This window comes from Mauremys reevesii, linkage group 1 (genome assembly GCF_016161935.1).
Source record: "Mauremys reevesii isolate NIE-2019 linkage group 1, ASM1616193v1, whole genome shotgun sequence".
Classification (NCBI taxonomy): domain Eukaryota; kingdom Metazoa; phylum Chordata; order Testudines; family Geoemydidae; genus Mauremys; species Mauremys reevesii.
In genome coordinates, this window is record NC_052623.1 from 129,597,413 (window position 1) to 129,625,358 (window position 27,946).

At 39.8% G+C, this 27,946-nt stretch overlaps 1 protein-coding gene across 1 annotated transcript in view; it reads right to left on the reverse strand.

Moving 5' to 3' along the window:
• Positions 1 to 391: 391 nt before the first annotated feature.
• The window catches only part of PRKX (protein kinase X-linked), a 111,602-nt gene continuing 84,047 nt past the window's right edge, over positions 392 to 27,946 (reverse strand). Inside the window, exons 5-9 of the mRNA XM_039513257.1 lie at positions 22,334 to 22,429; positions 18,073 to 18,130; positions 15,931 to 16,008; positions 6,517 to 6,666; positions 392 to 4,667 (exon numbers count right to left, since the gene is read on the reverse strand). Of these exons, the coding sequence (XP_039369191.1) occupies positions 6,541 to 6,666; positions 15,931 to 16,008; positions 18,073 to 18,130; positions 22,334 to 22,429 (358 nt within the window). The 3' untranslated portion in view covers positions 392 to 4,667; positions 6,517 to 6,540. The remainder of the gene's footprint in view (positions 4,668 to 6,516; positions 6,667 to 15,930; positions 16,009 to 18,072; positions 18,131 to 22,333; positions 22,430 to 27,946) is intronic.

The following is a 27,946-nucleotide window of genomic DNA, read 5'->3' on the forward strand; positions in this document are numbered from 1 at the left end:
GTGTTTTCACACTTGATTAAATTAAAAACAGCATGGAATGAACTTGGGGAAGCTATAGAGCATTAAATCATGAACACACTGAACTAGATCAGGACAAAGTGTTTACACAGTTTAATAAGAACTTTGCAGACTATGTTTTTTACTATTGAAGATATTGAACAAACAGGAATCAGAACATTTTTGTTCTCCAATATTTCCTGTTAACTCTTCATGCCAGTGGCTACTGAAATATCCTTCCCCACCTGAGTCTTGTGCAGAGAAATCTCAACTTCTGCTTTAAAAAAGGACAGTTTAAAAACCAAAAACAAAACAATTAAGCATTTTCATTTTGAAAGCTGGTGCAAAAGTTATACCCTCTTCCCAATATAAATTGAAGCAAACTAGATTTTAGACACTTATAAAGATAGAAAGGTTTATTAAACAAATCCAGAATTGACAGATATTACATAAATTAAACAGCAGTAAAATTTTACTAAAGTTTATGTACAGATCACAGTGATTTTAATTGTGCAATGAGGGCTGACTTATGACTTTGAACAGTACTTATACATTGGATTTAGGACAAGCAACCAACAACATGTAACATTTGTCTAAGTTAACCTTGGAAGTCTAGCAGTTCAAATTGGTTAAGTAGTACACTGATGCCTGCTGCAACTACCACTACTTACTATCCAAATATTTATCAAGCAGTTAGGTTTGCCACAGAAAAGTGCAATACATGGAAATGTCTGTACACAGTACAGTACAAAAGGAATCATGCTACAGTTCTTGAAAGATGAAAAATAATTGTATAGCATAGGAAGCACTGCATCACAAGCAGATGGGTTGAATAGTAGGCATATTTTAATCGCTTACAAAATCCCTGTTCATCCATTTAAACATAGTTTAGTACCTATATTTTGATCAATTAACAATGACTTTTCTACAGGGGAAGATCACATTAGTTAAAGCTCAGTAGCACAAGTATTCATCAATTAAGCTAATTTACAGGAAAATCTACAGCATGTTCTCCATCTAAATCATGAAGCATTTTAATCATTTGGTTACAAGGCAATTTAGTTTACAATGCAAGTTCATTCACTTAAAAGCTCATATTGGGCAGTTTAAAAACAAATATATAAACACAAAAGTAAAGATAATTTTAATGTTTCTTTTGTACGGTTCTTGTTCATTGAAGCTGAAGAAATATAAAGGTCTTATAGACTGTTGTGGGAAAACAGCACTAGTTTATATGCAAAATACTTGTTAACAAAGCAACCATTATAAAAAGAACTTTAGAGAATAACACTTGAGTCAAATAATAAATGAAAAAATGTTTTAAATTACTGAAGAAATCAGAGTCCTTCATGCAGTGTTTCTGAGAACTCCTGGTTAAGCACTGATATATATTTGCAACAGTGTGGTGTGAAATCCCGATCAGCAAAGAGTTAAAATGAAACTGACCCAGCTATGCAAATAAATAAAATGTGTAGACAGTGGTGCCTCTTAAATTCTATATTGTATAGGAAATAACTGCTCATAATTACAAAACAGTTTTCATTTAAATAATGTTATGAAATTGGTCTATGGTTAATAATCGTAAGTTACCAAAATGTGAAATAAGTTTTATACTAGAAAGCACAAAAACAGATTATTAGTCTGTAATAATTAGAGATCAGCAGTTGAGCTATATATGCACACACAATTCCAGAAAGATTGTAAAGTCAATCTATCAACTTAGTTTACCTGCCTGATTAGATTTCTCTACTCTCTGGCACAAAGTTTCAGTGCATCCATTGCCAACAATGGATAAATTTCACGGACAAAAATCTAACCCCGATGTGAAAACATTCAAGATCAATTACCACCACTGAGCTATATGGGTTCAAATGTATTCCCCTCTTCTGGCTTTTAAGATGTAAATGAGGCCTTAGGCAGTTCAGTTTTTTAAATCTGCAAACTGAGTTATTGAAATTCAGCACACTCATTGCAATATGTACATTTTGTAATAAGAAACGGGTTTTGTAGTTCTCCATGAAATACTGTAAACTTACACATTAGAAAGAACTGTACTCTTTTGAAGATACAAGCTCTGTGTGCTGTGTACTTAATTATTCTATCAAATCAGCAAGATAAAGTTATCTCCCTGCATATAAATACATGCCAGATCAAACATTTTAAAGAGATTGATATACTTTTACCAAGTAAAATGACTGTTCCTTATGCCAGTTCTGTGTCTTATTTTTATTTATTACCAGTTTCTACACAGTATTTAATGAGAGTGGCACTTGGGGCCTATTAATAACCAGCGACATGTGGCACTTGCATAAAGTTATCAAGATGTCAACAGCGACACAGAATTTCCCCTTTGGTGTCTCCGTTTACTACCAGATAAACACTGTCTGCCTTTCCGCAAGACACTTATGTAATCAGTCACACTCCTGTATTGTGTATAGGTCCAGGGATATATCCATTATTTATTCAATATAAAGCAGAAATTGGAGTTTGACATATGATTAATTATACAAAATGATGAACATGTATCTGTCAGCTCAGTGCACTTGTGCACTGATGAGAACTAGGTGGGTACAGATGTCAGCAGCTTTTTACTGCTAGAGACTCCTGGCTGAAATTTAACTGAAGTCAGAAGCAGAATTATTTTACTAGCTTGGGTTATGAGCCAAGTGACCATTTGAATATCACATACTATATTGCATTCAGCATGCAGTTCAGAACAATTACCCAATTAGGCCTAGATTTCAACAATACCTAGGGCACTGCAGGTTACAATTGAGGTGCAGAGATCTGTGGAGAAGTGTCCACATCATCTGTTTTGGTATTCTTAAACTCTACTTAGAGCCATCAGTATAAGTAGTAAGACTCCCGTGCACAAATGTGCCTTTTAAAAAAATACTTTTGGCCTAACTACAAATTTATCTACAACACAGTCATTGGAAGCATGTATTTTTTGTTTTGTTTTTAAACATTGATACTTCAAAATCAATTCCTTATGTTAGCGCAAATATCACAGTGTGAAACATGAAATCAAATATTCTTAAATTATAGCTAAATCTACCTCTGCATGTATGTGTATACACACACATCACCTGCTAGTATTTGGTGTTACTTAAAATGGAGCATTATTGCAAATATTCCTTAAATACAGTGCACTCCGCTTATAAACTGATGTGGTCCACCTAGAAAACTGATCAGAGTAGATAAAAAACAGATTAGGTTTAAACCTGAAGCCCAATCCTGCACGTGTTAAACTCCTACTGGTGAGGACCTATAGGACAAGACCCTAATAAGTTTAGCCCTGGATTTTCAAATATAGGAGCACAAAGTTAGGCATCTAAACCCACATTTAGGCACCTGTCTGATTTTCAAAAGTACTGAGCACCCAACAGCTCCTTCTTAGGTCAATAACAAAAAGAATTTTAACTAAAATCAAAGTATGCCTGACACTGCTAGTACTCAACTTGGGGGAAAAAGAGCTGCTAGGGAGAGCCAGGAAGTTTAAAAAAATGGAGCTATTGTACAGATCATTTCCACAAAGTTATTTAATTCTATGATTTTTTAGGGAAAATATTCAAAGATAATTCCATATTTTGCAGCATAACCGAACAATAATAATGTTTAATAGCTTTTGGTTGTTTTTTTAAAATCCAGATTTGTTGTTAGGGAGGATTGAGTATTCTTCACTAACACATTCCACTGTTTATACTACTGTTCATATCTTTTAGATTACATGTTTGTCATATTTTCTTTGAGTAACTCATTTCTCCTACTTAAATATCAGAATTTGGATAAAGTAGAACACAGTGAGAGCAACAACAGATCTATCCACCGCCCCTTATTAGCAGTATACACTGCTTTATATGCCCTACAGTGATTTCACATATAAGGGAAACCCACTATATACAGTGTGTAGTCACCAAATATCATATCATATATGTAAAAACAGTGCATTGTTTTAACCAAAGTTACTTATGAATGCGTTAAGATGGTTTTTAAATGCACAACAAAACATGTCCTTTTTCTTTCTGCTTTCAAGTATTATGGTTGCAAATGTGAAGCACTGGAAGTTTTAGGTACAAATTTTTAAACTTAATTATTTTTATTTTTTTACAAAGAATTATAAAATGCATATAAGATGATGAAAAACTCATTTATCCTTTTGTGATTTTCCCCCAGAGAACTTCTTGAAAAACATTATTTGAAAAATAAAAATCAGACTCTGCAAAGTACAAAAATTTACATCTTTGCACAGTTCCTGTGCTTTAGTTGTATGTATTCATTATATACATATATACTAATTTGTGCTTTTAATTACACAAGTTTAGTATAAACTTATAAAATTAAGTCTATGCATTAACTATGCAAAAAGGATCTGGGCATAGCAGGAAACTAACACTAAAACAAGTTAAAAAACTACAAGACAGAATTTTTCATGAGTCTACTTCAGAGTAGACTTTCAGTATCATAATTTACTAAACTAATGCCAATTCCATACAGTTAAAATGAGTCTCACTTGCCTGCCAATTGTTTAAATATTTATCTACTAATGTGTACATATGAATGTGATAACACTCTCCTACACGTCAAAGAACATCTTCATGTATGTACTCAGTTCTTCTTTGAAAACTTGCGAATACCACTTCAATCTTCTTCCAGTTTCCAACATAAAACTAAAAGAAAAAAAAAAGTTTAAAAGAATGCCAAGTTCCAGACTAGTATAGTTAAGATTACAATGCTGTGAAAATAGGGACATACAAATACTTGCATCACCTCATCTGTAAACTTATCTAGTATCTCTTCATCTACTATACTTCTTATTATTTATATATTTACTATACATTGGTTCAGCTATTCTTTAACAGCAATTCTACTTACCCTTCTCCATTTTTCTCACCCTAACCGAATCTTAAAAAGAGCAAGGTAAATTTTATAGTGATGTGATTAAATAATCAGAACCTGTTACCTGTCAGCTCTGTGTTCTTGGGGAATCAGGGCACAGTACACAGCCTGTCTGACTCACGAAAGACCTCCCCCCTCCAGCCTCTGCTTGAACCAAAGCTGATCAGAAGAAAGACTTACAAAAAGCAATGAAAAGGCAGTGGAAGACACACCTAAACCCCTGGGATAAGGGTCACAGGATAAAGGAAACTCCCCTCGCCTCATTTGCATCAAGGATGGGACAGGCAGGCATCCCCATACACAGACTGAATGGAGAACAGAGATTCCAAGACAAGAACCGCACTGAACCCTGGGACCAGAAAAACGGGAAGCAGTGCATCATGGGGGAGCTCTGCTCCAGATGCTAATGAACCCACGACTGCACACACCCAGCTCAGTAGTTATCAGACCAATTCTAGTAATAAATCCTTTATTGGTATCCAAAATACTGAAGCTTCCTAATTGCATTGTGAGCTCCCTCGAAGGAACGCTGCCTACAGCCAGGAATGATCAGTTTCTATTGTGTAGCCTGAACAATACAATTTTGGTATACTCCCATGAGCCATCAGTTTACCCATAAATAAAATCTAGTGTTCTCCCTTGAACCATTGTTCTGTCCCTACAAAAATCCCACCCATGCTCAAGTAAGTGTTCTGATGCTTGGATCGAAAATCTGCATCAGTTCCACTGGGACTTCATCTTCTCCTGACTGATCATGCTGGGGGCTCTGCCTGTCTCCAGCACTCCAGACCCTCAGTTACCATCACCACTTTGGACTCCTGATTGATTAAAGCTTCACATAGTGGTGAGAACCCAGCTCACTCTCCCTCTCTCTCTCTCTCTCTAGGTATAGCCTTCTGACGCTGACTTGTGTGATCAGTTATAGTTTTCTAAACCTGATTTAGATTAGATTTAATATTATAACTATTTTGTTTGTATGGTTATTACATGGCAATACATAACTTTTATAGTTAAGCTGGCTGCTTCTCTCTTTGTCCCCCCCAGTGGGTGTTTTTTGGCTCCCTTATTCGCTCTGCAGCAACGCTCCTCGTACCTAAGCTAAAGATCCTTGCATCAAGTGAGTTACTACCAGAACAATTGCAACATGAAAGTGGGGATAGGCATGTGCTGAACCGGGGACATATGAGGGTGGCAGCTTGAAAGTGCTGCTCAACCCAGTCTGCTGAGTCCAGGGACATATAAGGGGTCAGCTTGGGAGTTCTGATTAACCCAGTAATCTCAGACACGTGTGTGTGTTGGTCTGATTCTGGGGCTGGAAGAAGGCAGCCCTGGTGAACATAGGTCCTGCAAGATAGCTCCATTGGGAGGGAACTTGCAGAAGTAGAGCTCCATATGAGAACAAGTGACACAAACAGTACATTGATACAATTACGAACTCCACCCCAGAAGAGTAACGCTAATAAATGAGCATACCCCAAAGTAACGGGCAAATCTGGTAGCACTTTTTCTTCTGCATAAGGCTCTGTTGTACAAACCGACATTTCCTACTGAATTTCAACATACATAGTACATGCTGCTATTTTACTAAGGTTACTGCTGACAAAGATGAAGGCCAAATACCTTGCCGAATTTGGTTGTCCGTCCTCAGAAGTTCTGGAAAATTTCTAGATCTTTAGGGGCTACAGGAGGGGTTTTGTTCCAGTCATCTTCAGGATAAGCTTCAAAATTAGATGTATCTCCATCATTGGATACCTTCGGCACTATAGGAGGCTGACGAAAAATAAACAACACAAAAATGAAATAGATGTTTCATATTACAATAATTATCTCAATTAATTATTCGTCATCTTTTTTACCACATACTGTAGTAGTGCCTAGAGGCCAATCAGGTTGGTGCCCACATTGTAAACGTTGTATAAACAGTAAGTGACAGTCCCTGCTCAAAGAGCTTGCAGTCTAAAATACCAGACAACAAGAGGAAGAGAGAAAAATGTGGATGGGAGAGGGACAGGGGGTGATGAGGGGAACAGGATAACAAAAATAAGATTGGCTAAAAATTACATAGTCATGGGCACGATTTACAACTGCCACCTGCATACTATTATCAGGGTGCAATTTACTCAATGCATTATGGAAGAAGTGATTTGTGAGTAGAGAAATGAAAGGTAAGATTTATGGATTCAACTAGGAGTTTTTCTCCCATTCATGAAGAGTTGGGATGGGAGTGGCAGACGGAGAAGCAAGTTGCTTCTAGGTTGCTATCACTGGTAGAAAGAAGGCAGGAATCAATGGCTCAACAACCTAGTAGGCCTAATAGTTCCGGGCTCAATGCTGAAGGACCTTAAAGATGAAGACCAGGAGTTTGTCTAGGATAGGAGTTGGCAACCTATGGCATGCATGACAAAGAGGGCACGCAAGCCGATTTTTAATGGCACGCTGCTGCCTGCCGGGACTCCAGTGTGCCATTAAAAATCCTGTTCAGGCTGGCCTGCTCTCCTCTGCCCTCCACTCCCCCTGTGGGGGCAGGGAGCAGAAGCATAGGCGTGCGCATGGGTGGGCAAATGGCCCCACTCTCCTGACGCGGCAAGCCGTGAGGTCCACGCTCCCGGGCCGGAGCGCCCAGCCGAGCACAGCAAGCCGCTGGCCCCTCGCCCGCCATCCCTCCTCCCCTGGAGCCCTGCCGCTGCACACGCAGCGCTCTGAGGGGTGGGGCTGCGTGCTCCCAGTGGGCAGCATATCTGGCTCTGCTTAGAGCCTCACAGTAAGGGATCTGGGACTTGGGGAGTTGGATAAGGTGTGGGGGCATTCAGGGGACAGAGGGCAGGGTGGGTTGGAGGGGGGTGGGATTCCGGGCGGAGTGGTTAGGGGCAGGGGGTGCTCTGGAGGAGGCAGTCAGGGAGCAGGAGGGGTTGGATGGGGCATTAGAGTCTCGGGGTCTGTCAGGGGGCGGATAGGGGTCAGGGCAGTCAGGGGACAGGGAGCAAGGAGGGTCCCGGGGGGGGCAGTTAGGGTGGGGGGTTTCTGGGGTGGTGGTCAGGGGACAAAGAGCTGGGGGGGTTGGATGAGTTGGGAGTTCTGGGTGGGGGCCTGTCCGGAGGCAGGGGGGTGGCGAGGGGGTGGGACAGACAGGGAGCAGGGGGGGGTTGTATGGGTCGGGAGTTCTGGGGGTCCTGTCAGGGGGCAGAGAGTGGTTGGATAGGCATAAGAGTCCCAGGGATCTGTCTGAGGGCAGGGGTGTGGATAAGGGTCGGGACAGTCAGGGGACAAGGAGGAGGGAGGCTTAGATAGGGGGTGGGGTCCGGGGGTGGGGTGTTGGGAAGTCACCCAGCCCTCTGCCCTGAGCCCTGACCCCCCCACCCACACACCCAGCCCTCTGCCCTGAGCCCGCCCCCCAGGCCTCTGCCCTGAACCCTGTACCTCCCTCATACACCCAGCCCTCTGGTTGACTCCTTCACCCCACCCCCATGACCCCAGCCCTGACTCTGGCACCCCCACACATACCCAGGCTCCCCATCTGCCCTTACACCTGCACCCCCCTCACATGCCCCCAGCCCTGCTCTTGCACCCCCCTCAAATCCCAGCCCCCCCACCGCATGCACCCCCCATATCCCCACTCCCACCCTGAGCACCAAATGGGAGCTCCTGCACCCCCCCCCCCCATTCCCACCTGCACCCCTCGCATCAAATGGGAGAAGCCCAGGTAAGTGCCCCACACTCAAACCTCCTGCCCCAACCCTGATCCCCCCCTCACTCATTCTAGCTCCTGCCCCGACCCTTCACCCCCAGCCCTGTGCTCAGTGTACTCCCACCCTCAGCTCAGTGCAGAGAGAGGAAGAGAATGGGCCAGAACCAGGGAGAAGGTAGGTACCCACTGTATGTAGGCAGGGTTGTGACCCCAGACCGCCAGTGGGGTGAGTGGATCCAGCAGCCGGGATCCCAGCTGGCAGGAGCCAATGGATGGAGCCCTTGAGTGGTAGTGGGCTGAGCCGCTCAGCCCACTGCTGGTCTGGGGTCCCGGCCACCAACCCCGCACAGCCTGTTGCCAGTCTGGGGTTCTGGCTGCTGGACCCTTGCCAGCCGGGGTCCCAGCTGCAGGTCCTGCTCAGCCCACTGCCGGCCGAGGTGAACAGAACCCCAGACCAGCAGTGGGCTGAGCGGGCCGGCAGCGTAAGATCAACATTTTATTTAATTTTAAATGAAGCTGCTTAAACATTTTGAAAACCTTGTTTATTTTACAATACAACAATAGTTTATTTATACAATATAGAGTTATAGAGAGACACCTTCTAAAAAACATTAAAATGTATTACCATCACACGAAACCTTAAATTAGAGTGAACAAATGAAGACTTGGCACACCACTTCTGAAAGGTTGCTGACCCCTGGTCTAGGACAAAGCGACAGACATGAGGGTGGAAGAGGGCTGATGTGGTCTTTGCAATGAGACAGGAAGAGGTTCCTGACAGCAGTACTTTGAATGATTTTAGAGGGGGCATTCATATTTTCAGATATGATGGCTCTATTAAGAGAATAACATTTCTGTGATTTAATTTTTTGATAGAAGGATGAGCAGAGCTAAGAAAAATGCTCTGGAATAATGCTGACTCTGAATTAAACCCGAAAGAACACAAAGATTACATAAAGGCTGAAGCTCCATCCTTCACTCATCTGATTTCTCCTAGAGATTTGATCACCATCAATAGTCATATCTTTTAACTCTCTCTAAGGGTCAATGGGCATCTTAGCACTGACTCTATACAGGGTAATATCCATAAATAAAGTGGGGCCAATTATTACATATGGCAAAAGGCCTTGCTCCTGTGGTGGTATTTCCTTAACATTAATGGGGTAACAGGGAAGGAAAAGCAGGAAACAAGAAGAAATGAATAAACATCATGAAAGAAAGGACGAGGTAAAGTAAGTAGTAAGGATAAAAACAAATAAATACTCTCCCGCACCCCTCTTAAAATAATTAGGAAAGAGGGGAGATGATTTTATAATCATTTGTAGGCATGCTCACGGCTTCTCAATTGTTGCACAGTGCTTGTATACTATGGTGAAGGGCACCTTAGTAATACAGTAAAGAGATTAGATTGTAACAGAACATTCTTGGAAGCTTTGACTAATTGCTTAGTGACTAAAATTTCAGAGAGTTAAATATAATATGACTTTTTCCTGCTGAGTATTAAGAAGTGATTTGGTCACATTAAATATTAATCTATTTTTAATATGTCCTTGCCATGACATCAGCAGGTCCTTTTGCTGGCAACAAATGTGTCTCTTTCCAACCACTCCTCAAGAGAGATTTGTATATTTTGGCTTAGAAAACACCTCAAACCTATCAAACTGATTGCTTGTAAGTGCATTAAAATGTTTCACTCAGATACTGCACTTCATTAATATCTTATGCTTTTTCTAGTCTGGCAATAAACCCATGCAGGAGAAAAGCTTTCAGCACTTCAAATTACAGCAGTTCAAATTACTTTTTATTTTAAGAAAAAGTAGCCACATCATAAAATGCTGATTTTACAATGTTTTATTAATAAAAGTATATATTTCATCCCAGTAGAACTTTTAAAGCAAATGTGGAGATATTGTGAGGAACCATCTGTTCTTAGCTTCTCCTGAAGGTCTTTTGCATTTCTAATATTGGCCTAGGAATCCCCAGCTTCCATAGCCTTCCCTGTCTTACATCTAGCACATAATCACCAGCCTACTCTCCTTCTGGGCCTGAAGTACAGAATGGGGCTCCCTTTATCTCTCTCTCATTAGCCAGATGGGTTTGTGTACAGTAAACAGATGTTGCCTTCTCTCACACAACTCCCATCCCCTACTAGCTAGGGAGCAAATTTAGCATTGTGAATCAAACCTGCATCTTTTGCTTGGTATTGCAAAGGCATTGGACTATCAAACCGCCTAATATAAAGCTTTATTCATATAATTTGCTCTAAGCCATTAACAGATCAGAACATTACTATTAATTCCTTCAGGGAAAGTTATGAAAACATTCTGAAATTAACATTATTCCTGTTAGATATGGGATATAGATGTTTTCCTTAGTTATTTCAGTATTACATCCAAAACCTTGTGATCAATATGGAACTGGGGGGAAAAAACAATGGTACTCATATAAGTAAGGCTACGTTTTTAGTCATGGGTATTTTTAGTAAAAGTCATAGACAGATCACAGGCAGGGTGACCAGGTGTCAGATTTTCAACTGAAACATCCAGTCAAAAAGGGATCCTGGCAGCTTCAGTCAGCATTGCTGACTGCACTATTGACTGTCTATGTGGTGGCACTGCATGGTGGGGCTGGACAGGCTCCTTGCTAGTCTCCGCGCCATGCAGCTGGCAGGAAGCAGCTGTCAAGTCCCCACTCCGGCTCCTACACATAAGGGCAGCCAGGTGGCTCTGCATGCTGCCCCCGCCCCAAGGCCACCCCACAGCTCCCATTGGTTGGGAACTGCGGCCAATGGGAGTGGAGGGGGCGGTGCCTGCAGACAGGGCAGCATGCAAAGTCACCTGGCTACACCTCCGTGTAAGAGCCAGAGGGGTGTGTGACAAGTTCAATCACAGAGACCCCCTTGGGACTGTCACCTGATGTGCTGAATTTGCCTCTGAGCCCATTTTCCTTGCCAGCTTGGGACTCCAGAACCCTGCCTTGTTGAGCCAGACATGCTAGCCAGCTGAAAGCATAGACCCAGGTCTGGTCCACGCCCCCAAAGCTGCAGACTAACTGAAAACAGCTCAGCAAGTACTCTTGTCTCCAACACCCAGACACTCAGTTCCCAATGGGATCCAAACCCCAAATAAATCCGTTTTACTCTGTATAAAGCTGTTACAGGATAAACTCATAAATTGTCCACCCTCTATAACACTGATAGAGAGATATACACAGCTGTTTGCTCCTCCCAATATTAATAACTTACTTTGTGTTAATAAAATCACTTTTGTTTATTAATGAAGTATAAAAAGTAGGATTTAAGTGGTTTCAAGTAATGACAGAACAAAGTAAGTTACCAAGCAAAATAAAACAAAACACACAAGTCTAAGCCTCATACATTAAGAAACTCATTACAGATAAATCTCACCCTACGAGATGTTCCAATAAGCTTCTTTTACAGACTAGACTTCTTCCTACTCTGGGCCCAATCCTTTCCCCTGGTACAATTCTTGTTAGTTCCAGCTCAGGTAGTAACTAGGGGATTTCTCATGACTGGCAGCCCCCTTTGTTCTGTTCCATCCCCTTTTATAGCTTTGGCACAAGGCAGGAATCCTTTGTCTCTCTGAGTCCCCACCCCTCCTTCTAAATGGAAAAGCACCAGGTTTAAGATGGATTCCAGTTCAGGTAACATGTCACTGAAGACTTCATTACCCACTCGCTGGCATACAAGGAAGGCTTGCAAGGAAAACTTACAAGTAAACAGCCATTGACAACCAATTGTCCTAGTTAATGGGAGCCATCAAGATTCCAAACCACCATTGATGGCCCACACTTCGCATAATTACAATAGGACCTCAGTTATATTTCATATTTCTAGTTTTAGATACAAGAATGATACATTCATACAAATAGGATGATCACACTTCGTAGATTATAAGCTTTGTAATGACACCTTTTCCATAAAGCATATTCCAGTTACATCATATCAACACTTATAAACATATCTTTATAAAACATATGGAGTGCAACGTCACAGTGGGACATGCCGCTGCTTCTGGAACCCGACCGAACCTGAACCCCTCACCCCCTCCCAGCCCCAACCCCCTGGCCCAGCCCTGACCCCCCCACCCCCAACACCCTCCAAACCCCTCAGTCCCAGCCCGGAGCACCCTCCTGCACCCCAAACCCGTCATCCCCAGCGACACATCAGAGCCCACACTCACACCCCAGAGCCTGTACCTCCTCCTACACCTCAACCCCCTGCCTCAGCCCAGAGCCCCTCCCATACTTTGATCCCCTCAGCTCCACCACCCCAGAGCCTGCACCCTCAGGCATAGCCCTCCCACCCCCGCATCCTAATCCTCTGCCCCAGACCAGAGGCCCCTCCTGCATCCCAATCCCTCATCCCAGGCTCTTCCCCAGAGCCCACACCCCCAGCCAGAGCCCTCACATCCCCCTTCACCCTAAACCCCTGCCCCAGCACAAAGCCCCCTCCTACACTCTGAACCCCTCTGTCCCACCCCAGAGTACTCTCCTGCATCCCAAATCCCTCATCCCCAGCCACACATCAGAGCCCACCCCCGCACCTCAGGGCCTGTACCTCCTCCTACACCCCAACATCCTGCCTCAGCCCAGAGCCACTCCCATACTCTGAACCCCTCGGCTCCACCGCCCAAGCCCTGAACTCCCTCCTGCACCCCAAGCCCCTCATCCCATGCCCCACCCCAGAGCCCGCACTGCCAGCTGGAGCGCTCACTCCTCCTGCACCCCAGCCCGGTGAAAATGAGCGAGTGAGTGAGGGTGGGGAGAGCAAGTGACAGAGGAAGGGGAAATGGAGTGAGCAGGGGGCAGGGCTTCGGAGAAGTGGCAGGGCATGGGCAGGGCCTTGGAGGTGGGGTGGGGCAAGGGTGTTCAGTTTTGTGCAAGTAGAAAGTTGGCAACCCTAGTCATGGGCAGTAAACAAACATTCACGGCCCGTGACCTGTCCATGACTTTTACTATATCCCCCTGAGAAAAATGGGGGGGTGGGGCTGTCACTCAGGGGGAACGGGGAGGGGAAATGGGCAGCCCGAGATGCTCGGTACTGCTCCTCCCCTTTGGCTTTTTAGCTCCACTGGTCAGATTGGCAGGAAAAATGTAATAGTCCTCTCCCAGGTGGCATCAGAATGAGATGCTTTTCATAATACATTACGCAGATCTGCGAATCTACTGTGTATAAGTCACGTAGCTGAAACCCATAACTTCCAGTCTCAGAATCAAGACAGAATGAAGAAACCTTCTCCCACGAGTCCCAACCCACAGATTTAATTTTATGGGTTCTTCAGAAACAGCATGAATGGATTTCATTTAAGAGGTTCACAGACAAGAGCTTAGCATTTTGATTAAAGGCATAATGAACTACAAAATCCATTCGCCTCCCCTTCAACTTTTTTTTTTTTTTTTTTGGATGAAGGTGAGGAAGGAGTTGCTTGGATTCAGTTTTAGGTTGGGATTTTAAAAGGATCTTAAAAGTGTTATGGGAAAAGAGGAAACAGGATGATAAATATAGAAAAGGGAATTAATTGAGGCTGGGTATTTTAAAGGGGCCTAAGAGATTTAGGCACCCAACTCCCATTGTATTTCAATGGGTTATAGATGCCTAACTCCTTTAAAGATCCTTTTAAAATCCCAGCCTCAATTTACTTTTCTATATTTATTATCCTGTTCCCTCCTCCCCAAACTACACATTTATAATTGATTCTTAGTAAAAGAACAACCCATACCAACAAAGCTTATATACCATGAGAAAATAATTCTCTGTATTCAGATTCTTAAATCAAAAATATTCAAGTGTAAAGTCTTAAAATTTTTTATAGACTTTCCTTTGTCTCCAGAAGAACAGCTGTGCATACGTTAACCCATCAAAAACACTGACGGCAGCTCTACGTTAGAAACTTTTGCCAGTATATTAACATCAGTTAGGGAGTGTGATTTTTGGTGGCATTTTCATACTGGCAAAAGTCCTGGGGTAGACAGAGTTATATTGGCATAAAAGTGATTTTTTTCAGTTAAGGATTACTTTACTCAGAGAACTGGTACAAGCTATACAGACAAAAGTACTTTTTTGCGAACATAAGCTGTGTCTACAGTAGGAGGGTTTGTGATATGGTTGCATCTTTTCTAGTGACAATAAAGTGTAGTGTCAAAGTTCACAGGAACTAATCATGCCTTATTTAGAACACCACAAACTTGGGATTCAGTATCTGAATAGCCCGAACGGTGGGCTATTCGAAGAATATCAAGGCTGTTTGGACTTGAGGCTTTCCTCGCTAACATTCAGTGCGCTCATGTATCTTTTCTGGCTTAGTATAACAGGTAAGTAAATGTGTCCTTCTGTTAAAAGTATCTCAGCAGTACAGTTCTCATGCAGACATGTTCAATTCTAAGTACTATATACTTTTAAAAACATTCTCTTTCTGAATTATGTCCCCAAATTCACAGTTTTGCTTGCCCAAAAGTTCTAAAGCAGAGAATTTGAAAAATATGAGATGACAATGTATATGGATAAAACATCTGAAGTTAAGCTTTAAAGGTTCTAACATAGAACAGCCACATATGGTTTTTCTTTAAATAACAACATCTACATGAAACAGAGCAAAAAATCAATCTCTTTGCTCTAAAGAAGTTTCAATGATTCCATCCAGAAATTCTGTTCAGAAGTTTACCGCTTCACATACACATATAAGCAAGCAAGCAGAAATGTATCTGAGTAGCACTTGACTGACATTATGTGGTGGAATAAATCACATTACTAATAATTAAGTGGAATTGTACTACCTGGAACTTTTTTCTTTTTTAAAAGAAGGAAAAAGTTTTACCTGCAAAAGAACTTAAATTAGCATCTTCAAATATTGGTATATTTTACATACGTTTGCTCCTCTATACTGGCTGAATTTAGTGCTGCTGTATCTATTAGAATTTTAATAATAAATTCATTTTCCCCCTAGATGCTTTAAATTTTATTTAAAGATTTCTCTGCACTGAAATTTAGCAGCGAGACTCATACCCAGAATAAAATATTTCTGATTATTTTTGAAAAACAGCTATTAACTAGTTCTTGTTAAATGAGACATATGTATGTAATACAGGATATAATTTTATCATTATTTTAGGGATTTTGTAATGTAAACCCACACCAATTTGGAAGATGTTAAATATGGACTAGTGAAAAGCATATCTTTTTAAAAGAATCAATATGCATCATATGACTATACATTTCAAATTATTCTGTAACAGATCTTAACTGAATACACATGCAACATTATACCCCTATATAGTATCAGAAGAAATTTTGATTACCATAGTCTACATAAGATTTTTGTACAAAATACCTTTAGTTTTCTTTGAGGTACAGCATCCCAGTCTATAGACCTGAACCACCGATGCCTTTTCACATCATCTGCTCCATTCTTTAAATAAAACAAAACAAAAAGATTATAAGATAATGTGTATGCCATAAAATCTTAACCTATGTATTTCATTATAGCTGTTCTCCCGCCCACCTCAAGTTCAAACTTTATATTAAAAAAAATCACGGAAGCCCAGAAGTCATCCATAACCCTATAATATGAAGGGAAATATGAAAAACATTTCAAAGCTTTCACAAGGGCATTAAATAACCAGTGAGCATAAAAAATTAGATACTACACAAATTCACACTCATTTATAATATAAGCAGCTATTTTATTTCTGAAAACCTTTTAACCCTAGTTATACACCTTGGACAAGATTTCTCAGTGGCATGAAGGGCCAGGGCAAAGCCCTGTGGACCACATAAGCCCCCACCTTGGGCTGCAAAGGACAGTGGTGAGGAATAGATGGAGTGGTGTCTGTACTCACAGAAAGGGTCCTGGCCTGGCTCTGCATAGGGTATTAAAGTAATCCAGAGAAAGGATGAGGGGATCTGCATTGACAGATCCAGTGGCACCCAAGATCTCATACATGTGGTACAAGGACATGGGAGAGTGTGGAGCATCCCCATACCCAGTTTTGGGTTGAGTGGGTATATCCTCCTCTCCAATATCCTCTCTCTTCTGGCACTTTACCACTTGTAAAAGGTGAACAGAGAAAAGTAAAGTAATGCTGCTAAAAAAATCAGGGTGGATAAAAATCGATTGGATTTTTTTTTATTATTTAAATTGGATTTTTTTTTGATAAAATGCTTTGGGGGGGGGGGAACTATCTAAAGATAGTTTTAATTAAGATACCTTTGAGCTATAATGTATCTCATCATGGAATAGGGATTATAAATTCTAATTCTATCATATGAGACAAAATATTCATGTAATGTTTAAGAAAAGTTTTGTAAATGAATGCCAATAGTTCATGGATTAGGGACCCAATCTTAAGGGGTCTCACAGGCTTCTGTATAGATTATTTAGATTAGATTAATCTTTCTATCTACCCAATGGGAGTCAGTGCTCAGTCTAGAAGATACCATCAGAGATGCTTAGTTTTGCAGTTCTCAAACTGTGGATTTTTGTCTTCAGAGGTAACATGCTTGTTAACAGCAAATATGTTTTTAAATACATAATATATAGAGGTGAAAAATAACAGAACTCAACTCTATTGTCCCTCTGCAAATTTGTGTACACAGAGTCAGTTCCTTACCTCTCTCTAAAAGTGCAAAGTTTCAAAAAGTTCAATGAATAGAAGATTGTTGGGGGCAGAATAGATCTGGACAAGGAGAAGTCTGGAGATAAATGTGAGAAGCAAGGGACATATGCTTGTTTTGTTAAATTATTATATGTCTGCTGTTGAAGAAAAAAAAGCCCAGAATACTTAACGTTGTAGTTTTAGTTAAATAAAACAAACTAAATGTCTGTCTGGTGATGTTCTCCTAAAACAGCATGGCAAGAAAATCCTCCAAATATTAATGATTAACCTGTTCAATTGGAGATATTTATGAAGTCATTGGGAGGTGAACTATCTGCTTCAATGACCTTTGGTAAATGAAATAACCCATCAGTCATTCATGTTCTGATATAGCTGTAAAACTAATCTGATAAGTTTTCAAAATAAATCACTGTTTAAAAATATATAGTGTGTACCTTCTAAAAATGAAACCTACATCTATCTCTGACTTGTGAAGAACATGCATTAAGGTATAACAACCAACAAGAATGCACTTTTATGGCGAAAACCATGATTAAATTGAGTCTTCCTGACTGATTTAAATCAAAACCACCCTGAAAAGAAAATAAATTAAGAAACCAACATTAAGAACTTTGAAAATATTTTTTTCAGATATACAGTACAGAGATAGCTATGCAAATGATTTTAATGATGGGTATGTACTTCACCGACTAGCAACCCTTAAACTGTGGCCTGCTAACCCACTGGTGGGTTACACAAAAAATGTAACTTAATATTTTTCATATGCTAATTCAAATGTTCAGTCCTAAGTAACACAACAGAAGCACAAGTGGACCTTAAAATTCATGTGTACGTTTTTAAACATATTTAACACTAACCTTCATATTTCCCAATCGCCTTGTCCTGTCAACCACTAGAAGCTTTTTAATAAGGTCCCTGTAACGGAGGATAAATTTGTCATTGTTTTATTTCATTAGGATATGCATACTACAGAGCACTGGAAGCACTTTTATTTTACCAGCATAAACATTTTGTGCATTTTAACAATTCATGTTTTCCGTATTTCAGAATGTTTTCCATTCAAAGGGTTCAAGACTGGTATGAAAACAGGTAACCTGTCTCAGAGGGAGAGTGGTGAATCTCTCTATAGAGTGTAGTTTCTTAAGAAAAGATTTGGGATGCAAGTTCCTTGCCTGAAACGTCTAACCTTCCTTTGCATTTTGTTAGGCATTCCAAATCTCAAGTCAAAACTGAACTTCCTTCAGAGCATGGTTTTGGACTAGACCTTAAAGCAAATTTAAAAAAAGAGATAATTTTCAATCATTAGGTTTCAGCCAATAATACATTGAATTCTACCTCAGTTAAAAATAGAGAAAAATGTGGAACAGCAAGTTCTCTGTTTAAAATATAGTGGGGACTAGCTTGCATTCAGAAGTCCTCTGCAGAAAATGAAATGTATACTTTAAGACCCTCACATTGTTTTATGAGTTTTGCATAAAGCTAAATTCAACTTTTTAAAAGCTGAGACAACACTTAGAAAATGAAAAGTATTATGTAAATACATTTGTAAGTACTATGTTAACAAAATCAAGGATCACATTTTGTTTTGTTATTCCACTGTAAATCCAGAATAACTCCATTAAGGCCTAGTCTAAACAAATCATCTTACATTGACCTATGTCAGTGTACACACTACAACCTTGTCCTGCCAATATAAGTGCCCTACTACACCAACATAGCTATTCACCTCCATGAGAGGCGTATGGCTTATGTTGGTGTAGTTAGGGAGATGCCGTCTTACATCTTCTGTTGGCTGTCTTAATTTCATGGCTCTGTGCTGGAGCTGTCAAATTGACAAGAAAGCATCTAAAGCCCGGCTGCCCCTAGGTACATGCTCCCAGCCAGGGTGCTGCCCGGAGGTTCCTCTCTTCGGGAAGTGAGGAGCCCAGAAGGCTGCCCCTTACTCCCAGCTAGGAGCAGGGTGCCAAAAGCTTGGGGTGGGGTGGAGGGCAGCTGTGCTCCCAGCGTGGAGGGCTTAGCACCTCAGTCAGTTGAAGTGCTCCTGGTGAGGACTACCAACAGGGGGAGGGTAATCATTACTGCGGTGGCTGTAAGTCAACCTAAAATAGATTTCACTGGAGTCCTAAGGCAGTGAAATTACCCTGGATACACACAGGTATTACAGAGAAATTCAGCAACAAATTTCTAGAGTGAATTACATGTGCTCTCAGTGGCTCTATTCTTAATTATCTACAACTTAACCTCTTCAGTGAAAGCAAAATAACAGTTTTGTATGTTCCACAATAATCAATGCCTAAGACAAAACACACAGCTTAGTCATCTTCACTGTTCTGCAGCCTAAAGAAGAAAGAGGTGCTACTGCAATCTTTCTTGTATGAAGGGACTTCAAAACAGGAGTGCCTCAGAGAAAGATTGTGAAGGGGGCGGGGGGGGAAGTCAGATCTATATTTATCTAATCCAGCAAATAAATATAGTTGTTTTTTTTCCCTTTGAGAAACCTAGGAATCTTAGTTTGGCATATTGAGAATAGTGAACTGAATAATAAATTTTCTAAACAGCTTGAAAACTGTCATATGTGACAGAGCAAATATTTCTGAAACTCAGTGAAAAAAAAAACAAAAAAAAACTCAGCTGCCAGCTATACGGGAATACAAAAGTGAAATTGGAAGATTTCCTAATCTCCCATAAACATTTCAGCCAGTAAATGGCTGGATTTAGATTCAGTCCTGTGAGTCAGTCATTTGTAGTCATTTCTGAAGGCATTTCTTCTCCTCCCAGGGCATCCCAGAGGACACTTAAGGATGGGTGAGGGAGGGGGAGAAATCTAATCATTATTGTTCTAAACAAACAGACACCCTTTCAAATAGAAGAGTGAAAAGTAAGTCAAATTAGAAATGAAGGGCCAGATCTATTGCTGGATCCCACTGGGTTAGAAACAAGTTTGTGTAGTCGTTTACTGTGTCATTTAAATCAGAATTGTGTTATTTAATTGATGACTCTTAGCAGAGTAAGTTGTAGAGATCTTCTTTTGACTGCTCCTCAAACAAGCCTTGGAAATGCAGAAAATACAAAGCTGAGACAGGAACTGACTCAATGATCTTGAATTGTCACTGAAGCTGTGAATGTATCCAAATTAACATCTGCATCAAGAGACAGTGTAGTGCTTCCTTAATGTCCTACTTTATACATAGGATTAAAAAGTCAAATGTTCTAACAGATTATTACATATAGTGTTGAATTCAAGTAGGTGCCGACATCCTAGATCAGACCTGCTCAATAATTATTTAGACTGCAATGGCACCCCCATTGTTATGCATTTCCAAAACACAAGATGACATCTTCGCCCTGAAGAGTTTACCCAAAAAACCAAAACCACACACTTTTCAAAACAGAGTGGTCAGGGAGGTGCCTGACACACCTATTAGTAGTTCTATTTTTCAATGGGGAACAGGGTGGTCAGTGGTCAGCTACAGACAAATACCTTCAAACCAAGGGATTATTAGATGGCTAAATTCTTGTAATTTGTATCAGAAGTGGACCTTGAATATAGATTTGAACTAGAAAAGGCTAATGGTCAGGGCATGAAAGTTCAGGAAAGGCATTTCACATGTAGGGGATGGGAAGGAATAAAGAACAGACTGTTGCAGGAGAGTCAGATAAACTGGCAACAATGATGACATCAGAGGCAGAGTGAAGAGCGATGTGAAAAAAGACTAGGTTAGAAGTAGAAAAGGCAGAGAGTTATGTGGGGCCTTACTGGCAGTAACAAGAAACTTGAACTTGAAACAGTGGAAGAGGAGAAAGTGGTGTGGCAAAGTCAGATCAACAGTCTACAAAAGCAGCTGTTTTCTCTAAGATTATAGGGAATGGTATGGGCATCAAGAGGGAAAGATAAAAAGAGACTGCAGTATCAAAGCCTTGCCAAGAGTCTTTAATGGCTAGACATTATGGAAATGTTGTGGAGAAAGAATTATTTGGGCACATCCTGGATGTGAAGGGGGGGAAAGGATGCGTCAAAAATGAAAGAATAAGGGTTGAGTTCATAGTAAAAAAAATAGGGAGTTCTGTTTAAATTGATGGTGAGAAGTCAAGGAAGAGATGTCAAAGAGGTAGGATGAAATACAGAATTGGATAGTGGGAAACAGGTTAGGAGTGAAATGATAGATTGGTGAGTCAACAGTATAAAGAAGCACTAGATGAGCTCATCCAAAAAGATGTAAAAAGAAAGAACTGAAGGGTGAAGAACAGAGCCATGTGCGACCCCCTCTCCTCCGAAGGTGGGGAGGAAGGAGGAAGATTATCCATCAAGACAGACACTACAAAAATACCTAGAGAAGGAGGAGGAGAATGAGGAAGAGAGAGTATTCAAAGGGTATGATACCTAAAGTAGCTTAACTGCTCACTGATGGCCATCTTTCTCGATTTACAGTGGAACTTGGATACACTTGGGGAGCATGGTGACTAGAATGTCTTTCATTGCATCAGAATTTACCAGATAATACAAGTCAGTGATTACGAGTCAGTGTGACTGAGAAATACGAACAGATGCTGTCAGTACCCTAGGTTTAATTGCTTTTCATCACAATGGCCTAGTTATCAATGACAAAGAAACCAACTTTGTACTGTTCGCCTTCTGGCCATGTACCCAGAAATTACTACAGACAGCACATTCGGAGATGTGTACTCTTTGTTGAGACGGATTGTATTAAAACACAATGGACAAGAAGAGGAAACTGCAGGAAACTGGTAGCAGCAGCAGCATTTTGAGGGCAGCCACTGTTCAGAATATGTACAAGTATGGGATACTAGGATCAGTCAGCATAAGCACGTATAATAAGCTGAAGCATGCTCATGAAATCTGCTGATACAGCTTTAATAATGGTCTTGTGAGAAGCCTTGTGCCTGAAGAGGCATTCACAAGAGATGGTAGAGAGAAACATTTAAATTATATTAAATATGTTTTCACTTTGATTTGAGGACTAAATTTTGTCCAAAATATTTTGCAACAAAGCATTTTAAAATACTGCAAGAAGGTATCCTCCTATGCAGATCCTTTCAAACTATGCTAAAGAGGTAATTAAAAATAAAACATGTCCTCGATGAAAGCCATATACTTACTTCACATACAAATCCAAATGTCTGGGGAAATCTATTTTGCCAGCAAGAATCTTCTGATATATACCAAATGGGTTGTCATCAAAAAATGGAGGAAACCTATTTGAATTAAACAACCAAAACACAGCTTTCTTTAGTTATCTGCAAAAATGTATAATGGTATTATGTTGAAGTAATTTATCTGCTGACCAGATTGTTAGGCACATAGTTATTCTGTATGCACCGAGGCATGGCGTACTGAAGTCAGGGTTAATCACACCTCTGTAACCCAATTAAGGTAGCTATTCTGCAAAACATAGAATGTACAGAACACATTAAGAATCTATTAAAATTGAAATACTGAGAACTATTTTTAATATTACAACAGAAATGTCAGTCACACATAGTGACGGAAGATTTCCCTTAGAAAGTCTGTGCTTTGGCTTCTTCCCTGTTGGTGAAATTTGAGAGGCACTCACCAAAACCAGTTCTTCCCTTCTAGTCTGGACACTACTGACTTTCCCTTCACCTTGGCTGCCAATTCCAGAATTAATTAAGAAGCTGTAGTTCCTTACCTTTAAAAGACAATATAAAAATAAGGAGCCAGTTGCCTCTATCTTTTTTTTTTTTTGCTGCACCTCTTGCAACAACTAAGAATTTGTATCCCCTCTTGGGCTTCTCTTTCTACAGGCTGACCTGTTTGCTCACCAGAAAGGATACACGTATCACTGTGGAAATATACCAGTTCAGTAGGTTTCATAAATTGAATTCTGGACTCCATACATTTCCTGGAATTCTGGACATCCACCTTCCTAAAAGTTCCCCAGGGGAATCTTTTTTACCAAAAGAAGCTACTGTGTAACTACTGCTCTTACAGCCACCGCCCTTGGCCTCCATACATGGAATGTGACATCACTGTTAGCAATGCTTATGCTTCTAAAACTGAAAAAGGTTGCAGCTCCTCATCTTCACTGGTGTCAAGGCTGTTGGAGGACAGAACACCACCACTATTTTTTACTTTACATTGAGTCTTTAGTAGTGTAATGCCATTTGTAGACTAGGAAGAAGGTTGGTGTTTTTAACGTATTAGCTAAAATGTTTTAAAGAACTGCTGAATAAAACCATGTTAAATCCTATCTACATTAGGTTCTAACACCTTTAAAAGCTAGTTTCCTCCCTACTGTTTTAACACGCTTAGCTCCTTTTTTTAAATGTGTACATTAGGTGCTAATTCTTTGCAAACACTTGGTAGTCTACACAAGACCTTAGTGCCAGAACAATAAATATTTTCCTCCTACATGACTTTTCTTTCTGCAGGGTTTTTTTTTTTTTTTTTAATTTTGTCTCTTGTTCCATAATTACTGTATGTCAGGTAGATACTAACTGGACAATTGTTTCAATATACCAGAACCTTCATGTAACATATACCTGCCACTGGAAATTTCCACTACATGCATCCGATGAAGTGGGTATTCACCCACGAAAGCTCATGCTCCAAAACTCCTGTTAGTCTATAAGGTGCCACAGGACTCTTTGCTGCTTTCATGTAACAAGTACAGTAATTGGATTAACATTCCTCTTACACTGTAGTTACCAAACCACAGTCACAGGCAACAACCGAATTCAGAGTTTCCCTAGATGCTGTTTGAGTGTCTAAGAAAAAAAAATGGCCATACCTTCACCAAAGAAAAGAATGATAACTAAAATATTTTTGGTAGGAACAGACAAGAGGGTGGATTTTTATTTATTTATTTTTTCCATAAAGGCAAAAATAACAACGAACCTCGTTTGGATGATCTCACCATGAAATAGCGGAGCTATTCGTCCAGGAAAGTTCAGAACATACAATCACAAGTTTTTCTGAAGTCTAAGGGCCAGATTTTTAAAGGTATTTAGGCATGGCTATAGTCATTGATTTAGGAACCTAAGTCTCATTTTCAAAAGTGATTTAAGTACTTCAGAATCCAGATGTCAGTGGGACTTAGGCTTCAAAGTGCCAAACTGTCTTTTAAAAATGTGCCTAAATAGCTTTAAAAATCTGGGCCTAAATTCTTATCTCAGACAACTACAAGAACGAACAAGGTAGCAAGAGAGGGTATCAAATTTTGGATGGGCTCAATTTATTCTCCGCTTATATAGCAGAGAGACTGAATGGATGTCCTGTTTCTTATTTAGGATAGCCTATAGAATTGTGTTGCTTCTGTGTAATATTTTTATTCATCCAAATGATACTAAATTCTAAAAAAGTTTCAATTTTGTATTTATGATTAAGATTCATAATCCTATTCTTGACTTGGTGCATGAATTACAAAAAGGAATGTTAGGTGCCTGAGAAATCTCTATCAGGAAATTGTTAATCCTGCTTTATTAATAATGTAAAAGGAAAGTTAAATGAATTTTATGCAAGAAGTTTTTTTGATGGAAGTTACTTCCATCTTATTTCTCTCAAAAACTTTTTTTTTTTTTTTAAATGACTAGATTCTCTCCCAGGGAAAAGAACAGGTGAGACATTGAGAAATATGATGGGGAATTAATGAGTAACAATAAGTACAAGTTATTACACTGACACAGACTAAAAATGCAATTTCTTTCTGCAAAAGTATGCCATTCAAGTCTAATTGTAACTGCTACATAGGACAGATGTGTGCTCCATCGGTTGCTTAGAGAGCTTCTGGAGCAGGAAGCAATGCTGACATCTGGATTCCATTCAGTTAAACTATAATGATATTGGAATGCAAGTTTGTGCTTCAATAATTCCCTACTGTTGACAATTGCAGACACATTTTATAAGCAGTATCCTATTGTTGGAGTATATATTTGTTTTCTCTTCCAAAGACTTAATTGCTTACCACAGCTTTGACCTTTAATATTAATCTCAGAGAAAAACCAAGATGGCAGCATCTTAGAAGACTGGTCCTATTTATAAAATGCTAAATGCTCAGTTATGGTTAGAAAGCACTCCATTGTATTGTGTTCATTTTATAGGATACTACTCTAATCAGACTTTCCACTAGTGATGTGATTAATACCTATGACCAGCAGTGGAGCAGGGATTTTCTTTGTGACTATATATATATATATATATATATATATATATATTCAACCCCTTTTATTCAACTCCTACATATCAAATACATTCCCAGAGGCGGAGTTTCTTCATCTATTCTTGAGAATATTGACATCTCAGGGCTATTGACATGGGGACTATTACATGCAACCATATTCTGCATGAGAGGAAAATCTGATAGCACCCAAGTGGAACTATTAAAAGAAAACAAAAGAAAGACTAAGCAACATATGATAGCACATTCAGCAACTTTTAAGAAGGTTAGCATGTTTTCCTTGTAAAGCTTGTTAGCCTTTAAAAAAAACTGCAAAACAAAAAAGTCAACATTATAGTTATCTGATGAATGTCCCTAATAAGTTTAAAAGGAGCAGACAGCAAAGTTAAATGGGACACCACACCAACTTGAAATTAGTCATTAAAAAAAGATGCAGATACCTCACCTGCCCGAGTGTCTATTAAATTTGTGATTTTACAAACATCTCCCCCTTCATTTTTTAAAAGTTTCTCTCCCCATTGCTGTGTTAAAGACTCATACAAACATAAGAAAAATCAGTGAAATCGATGAGTTATCAAATGTATAAAATGAAAAAAAAGCCCTCTATTCTTTTTCAGCTTCTGTAATCTCAGTATGACCTGTCACAATAATAGATTAAAAAAAATCAAGATTTTTTTTTTTTTTTTAGTATTATTATTAAAGTTGACCATGTCTCTTCACAGCGTAGGCCTGGCCAGAATTTGAACCCATTGCAGATCACTGTTCACCTGGAGTTCTCATTGCTTCTGGATACCCCAACAGCCACAGACATGGTAGGCACCCTTTTCCATCTACAGCTGGCAAGCTGGCCGTGTCCCTTCTGTCATGTTCAGACTTTGTTATGGTGATTCACATATTTGTGATCTCCAGGCTTGACCACTATAATAATTCTCTAGCTATTAATGAAGCTGCCAATCTTAAAAAACAGCGACAGTTGACTTAGAATACAGTAGCACTGTCTGTTTAGGAACGAAGGCTGACAAAAGTACATCCCCTGCATTGCTCTCCTCACTGCCTCCCTATAAAATACCATGTCAAATTCAATGTTTCAGTCTTAAACTTCAAAGCCACATAAGGGATAGGTAAAATTTCCTGGGGACTGCCTGACCCTGCTTCATTATGACTTCCCATGGCTTCTGTGTTCCACTATGTACAAGAGTCAGAACTTTCTGCACAACTGCTTCACAAATCTGGGGTTAAGTCCCAGAAGATATTAAAATGATTACAAACCACACTAATTTCAGATGAAAATTCCAAGTCCACTTTAAATCACCTTTTCATCACTGATATTTTCAGTAAGTCAGGGACAGTTTCTTTGAATTTTTCTTTATTGCCCATGACCTGTCCATGGACTTTTACTAAAAAAATCCATGATAAAATATAAGCCTTAATCATAGGCGTGTTGTGGCACTGAAAATTTCGATAGAAAGACAATTGTAAACCACTCCTTTGTTGACTGATCCATGGGATGGCACTGAAATCAATCTCATAGGATTAAATATGGATTTTGCCACTAAAAAGGTACTATAAAAGCATCTGCCCCTCCTCCCCATAATTTTTTTTTTAAAGGATAAATCCAAGTGCTGACAATTGTAGGAAAAAAAGAACAGTAGATAACCTACTGCCCTGTATATTTAGGTAAGCTCCAGTATCATGTAAAGCTACCTTATAAAAACAACCCATAATTCATGCCAATATCCCTTCATTAAAAGAGAATTTTCATTTTGCAGCATAACTGATGACATGACTACAGATCGACACATCTAACTTGTTAAATAACCAATATTTGACATTAGGCAGAAGAGGTATCACCTACATCTGTTCTTGAAGGGGATTAACCCATTACAGGATAGGCAGGGTTTGAATCCTGAAGTTTTAGATTCCACCATGAAGGCACGGCAGTTTCGTGTGGTGTGCCTTGCCCTCCTATACTAGGTTGTGTACAGGAGGGTCCTAGACCAATGTCTTAGTTTGGATTTTCTTTATTTTTTCTTGGGCGGGGGGAGGAGGGCTGGAGGAGGACATCTTTGGAATGGAAGTATGAGATAAGATTTTGTCTCCTAAAACGTTTAAAAAAGAACCTGTTTAAAGTCTCGGAAGAGAGTGGTAGGTCAGATACTCGGTGGGTTCTGTCTTGCTGCCACAGGCAGTAAATGGGAAATGACGGAGGGTTACAGCCATTCTACTCTTCATACCCTTGTACAGGAGCACAAAGAGGCACAAGACACATGTGCGGCCCAAAGAGATACCCTTTTATACTGCTGTATGGCAGCATTAGTAATAAAATTCCATCAGTCCTCATTTTTTTTTCCAGTATACTTTCAGCAGACATGCAGTGCACATGCAAAGAAAGGTATAGTTTTTAAAAACATTTTTGAAGTCTTTATATATAATATACAAGTAAATACTCAATTGGGCTTTTATTTTCAGTATAATCAAATAGCTGAAACAGGAAGTACTATATTAATTTTCCTTTTTTATTTTTCATTTTAAAAATTGCATTGATTAAAAACCCAACATAAGAGAGTTTCAATTT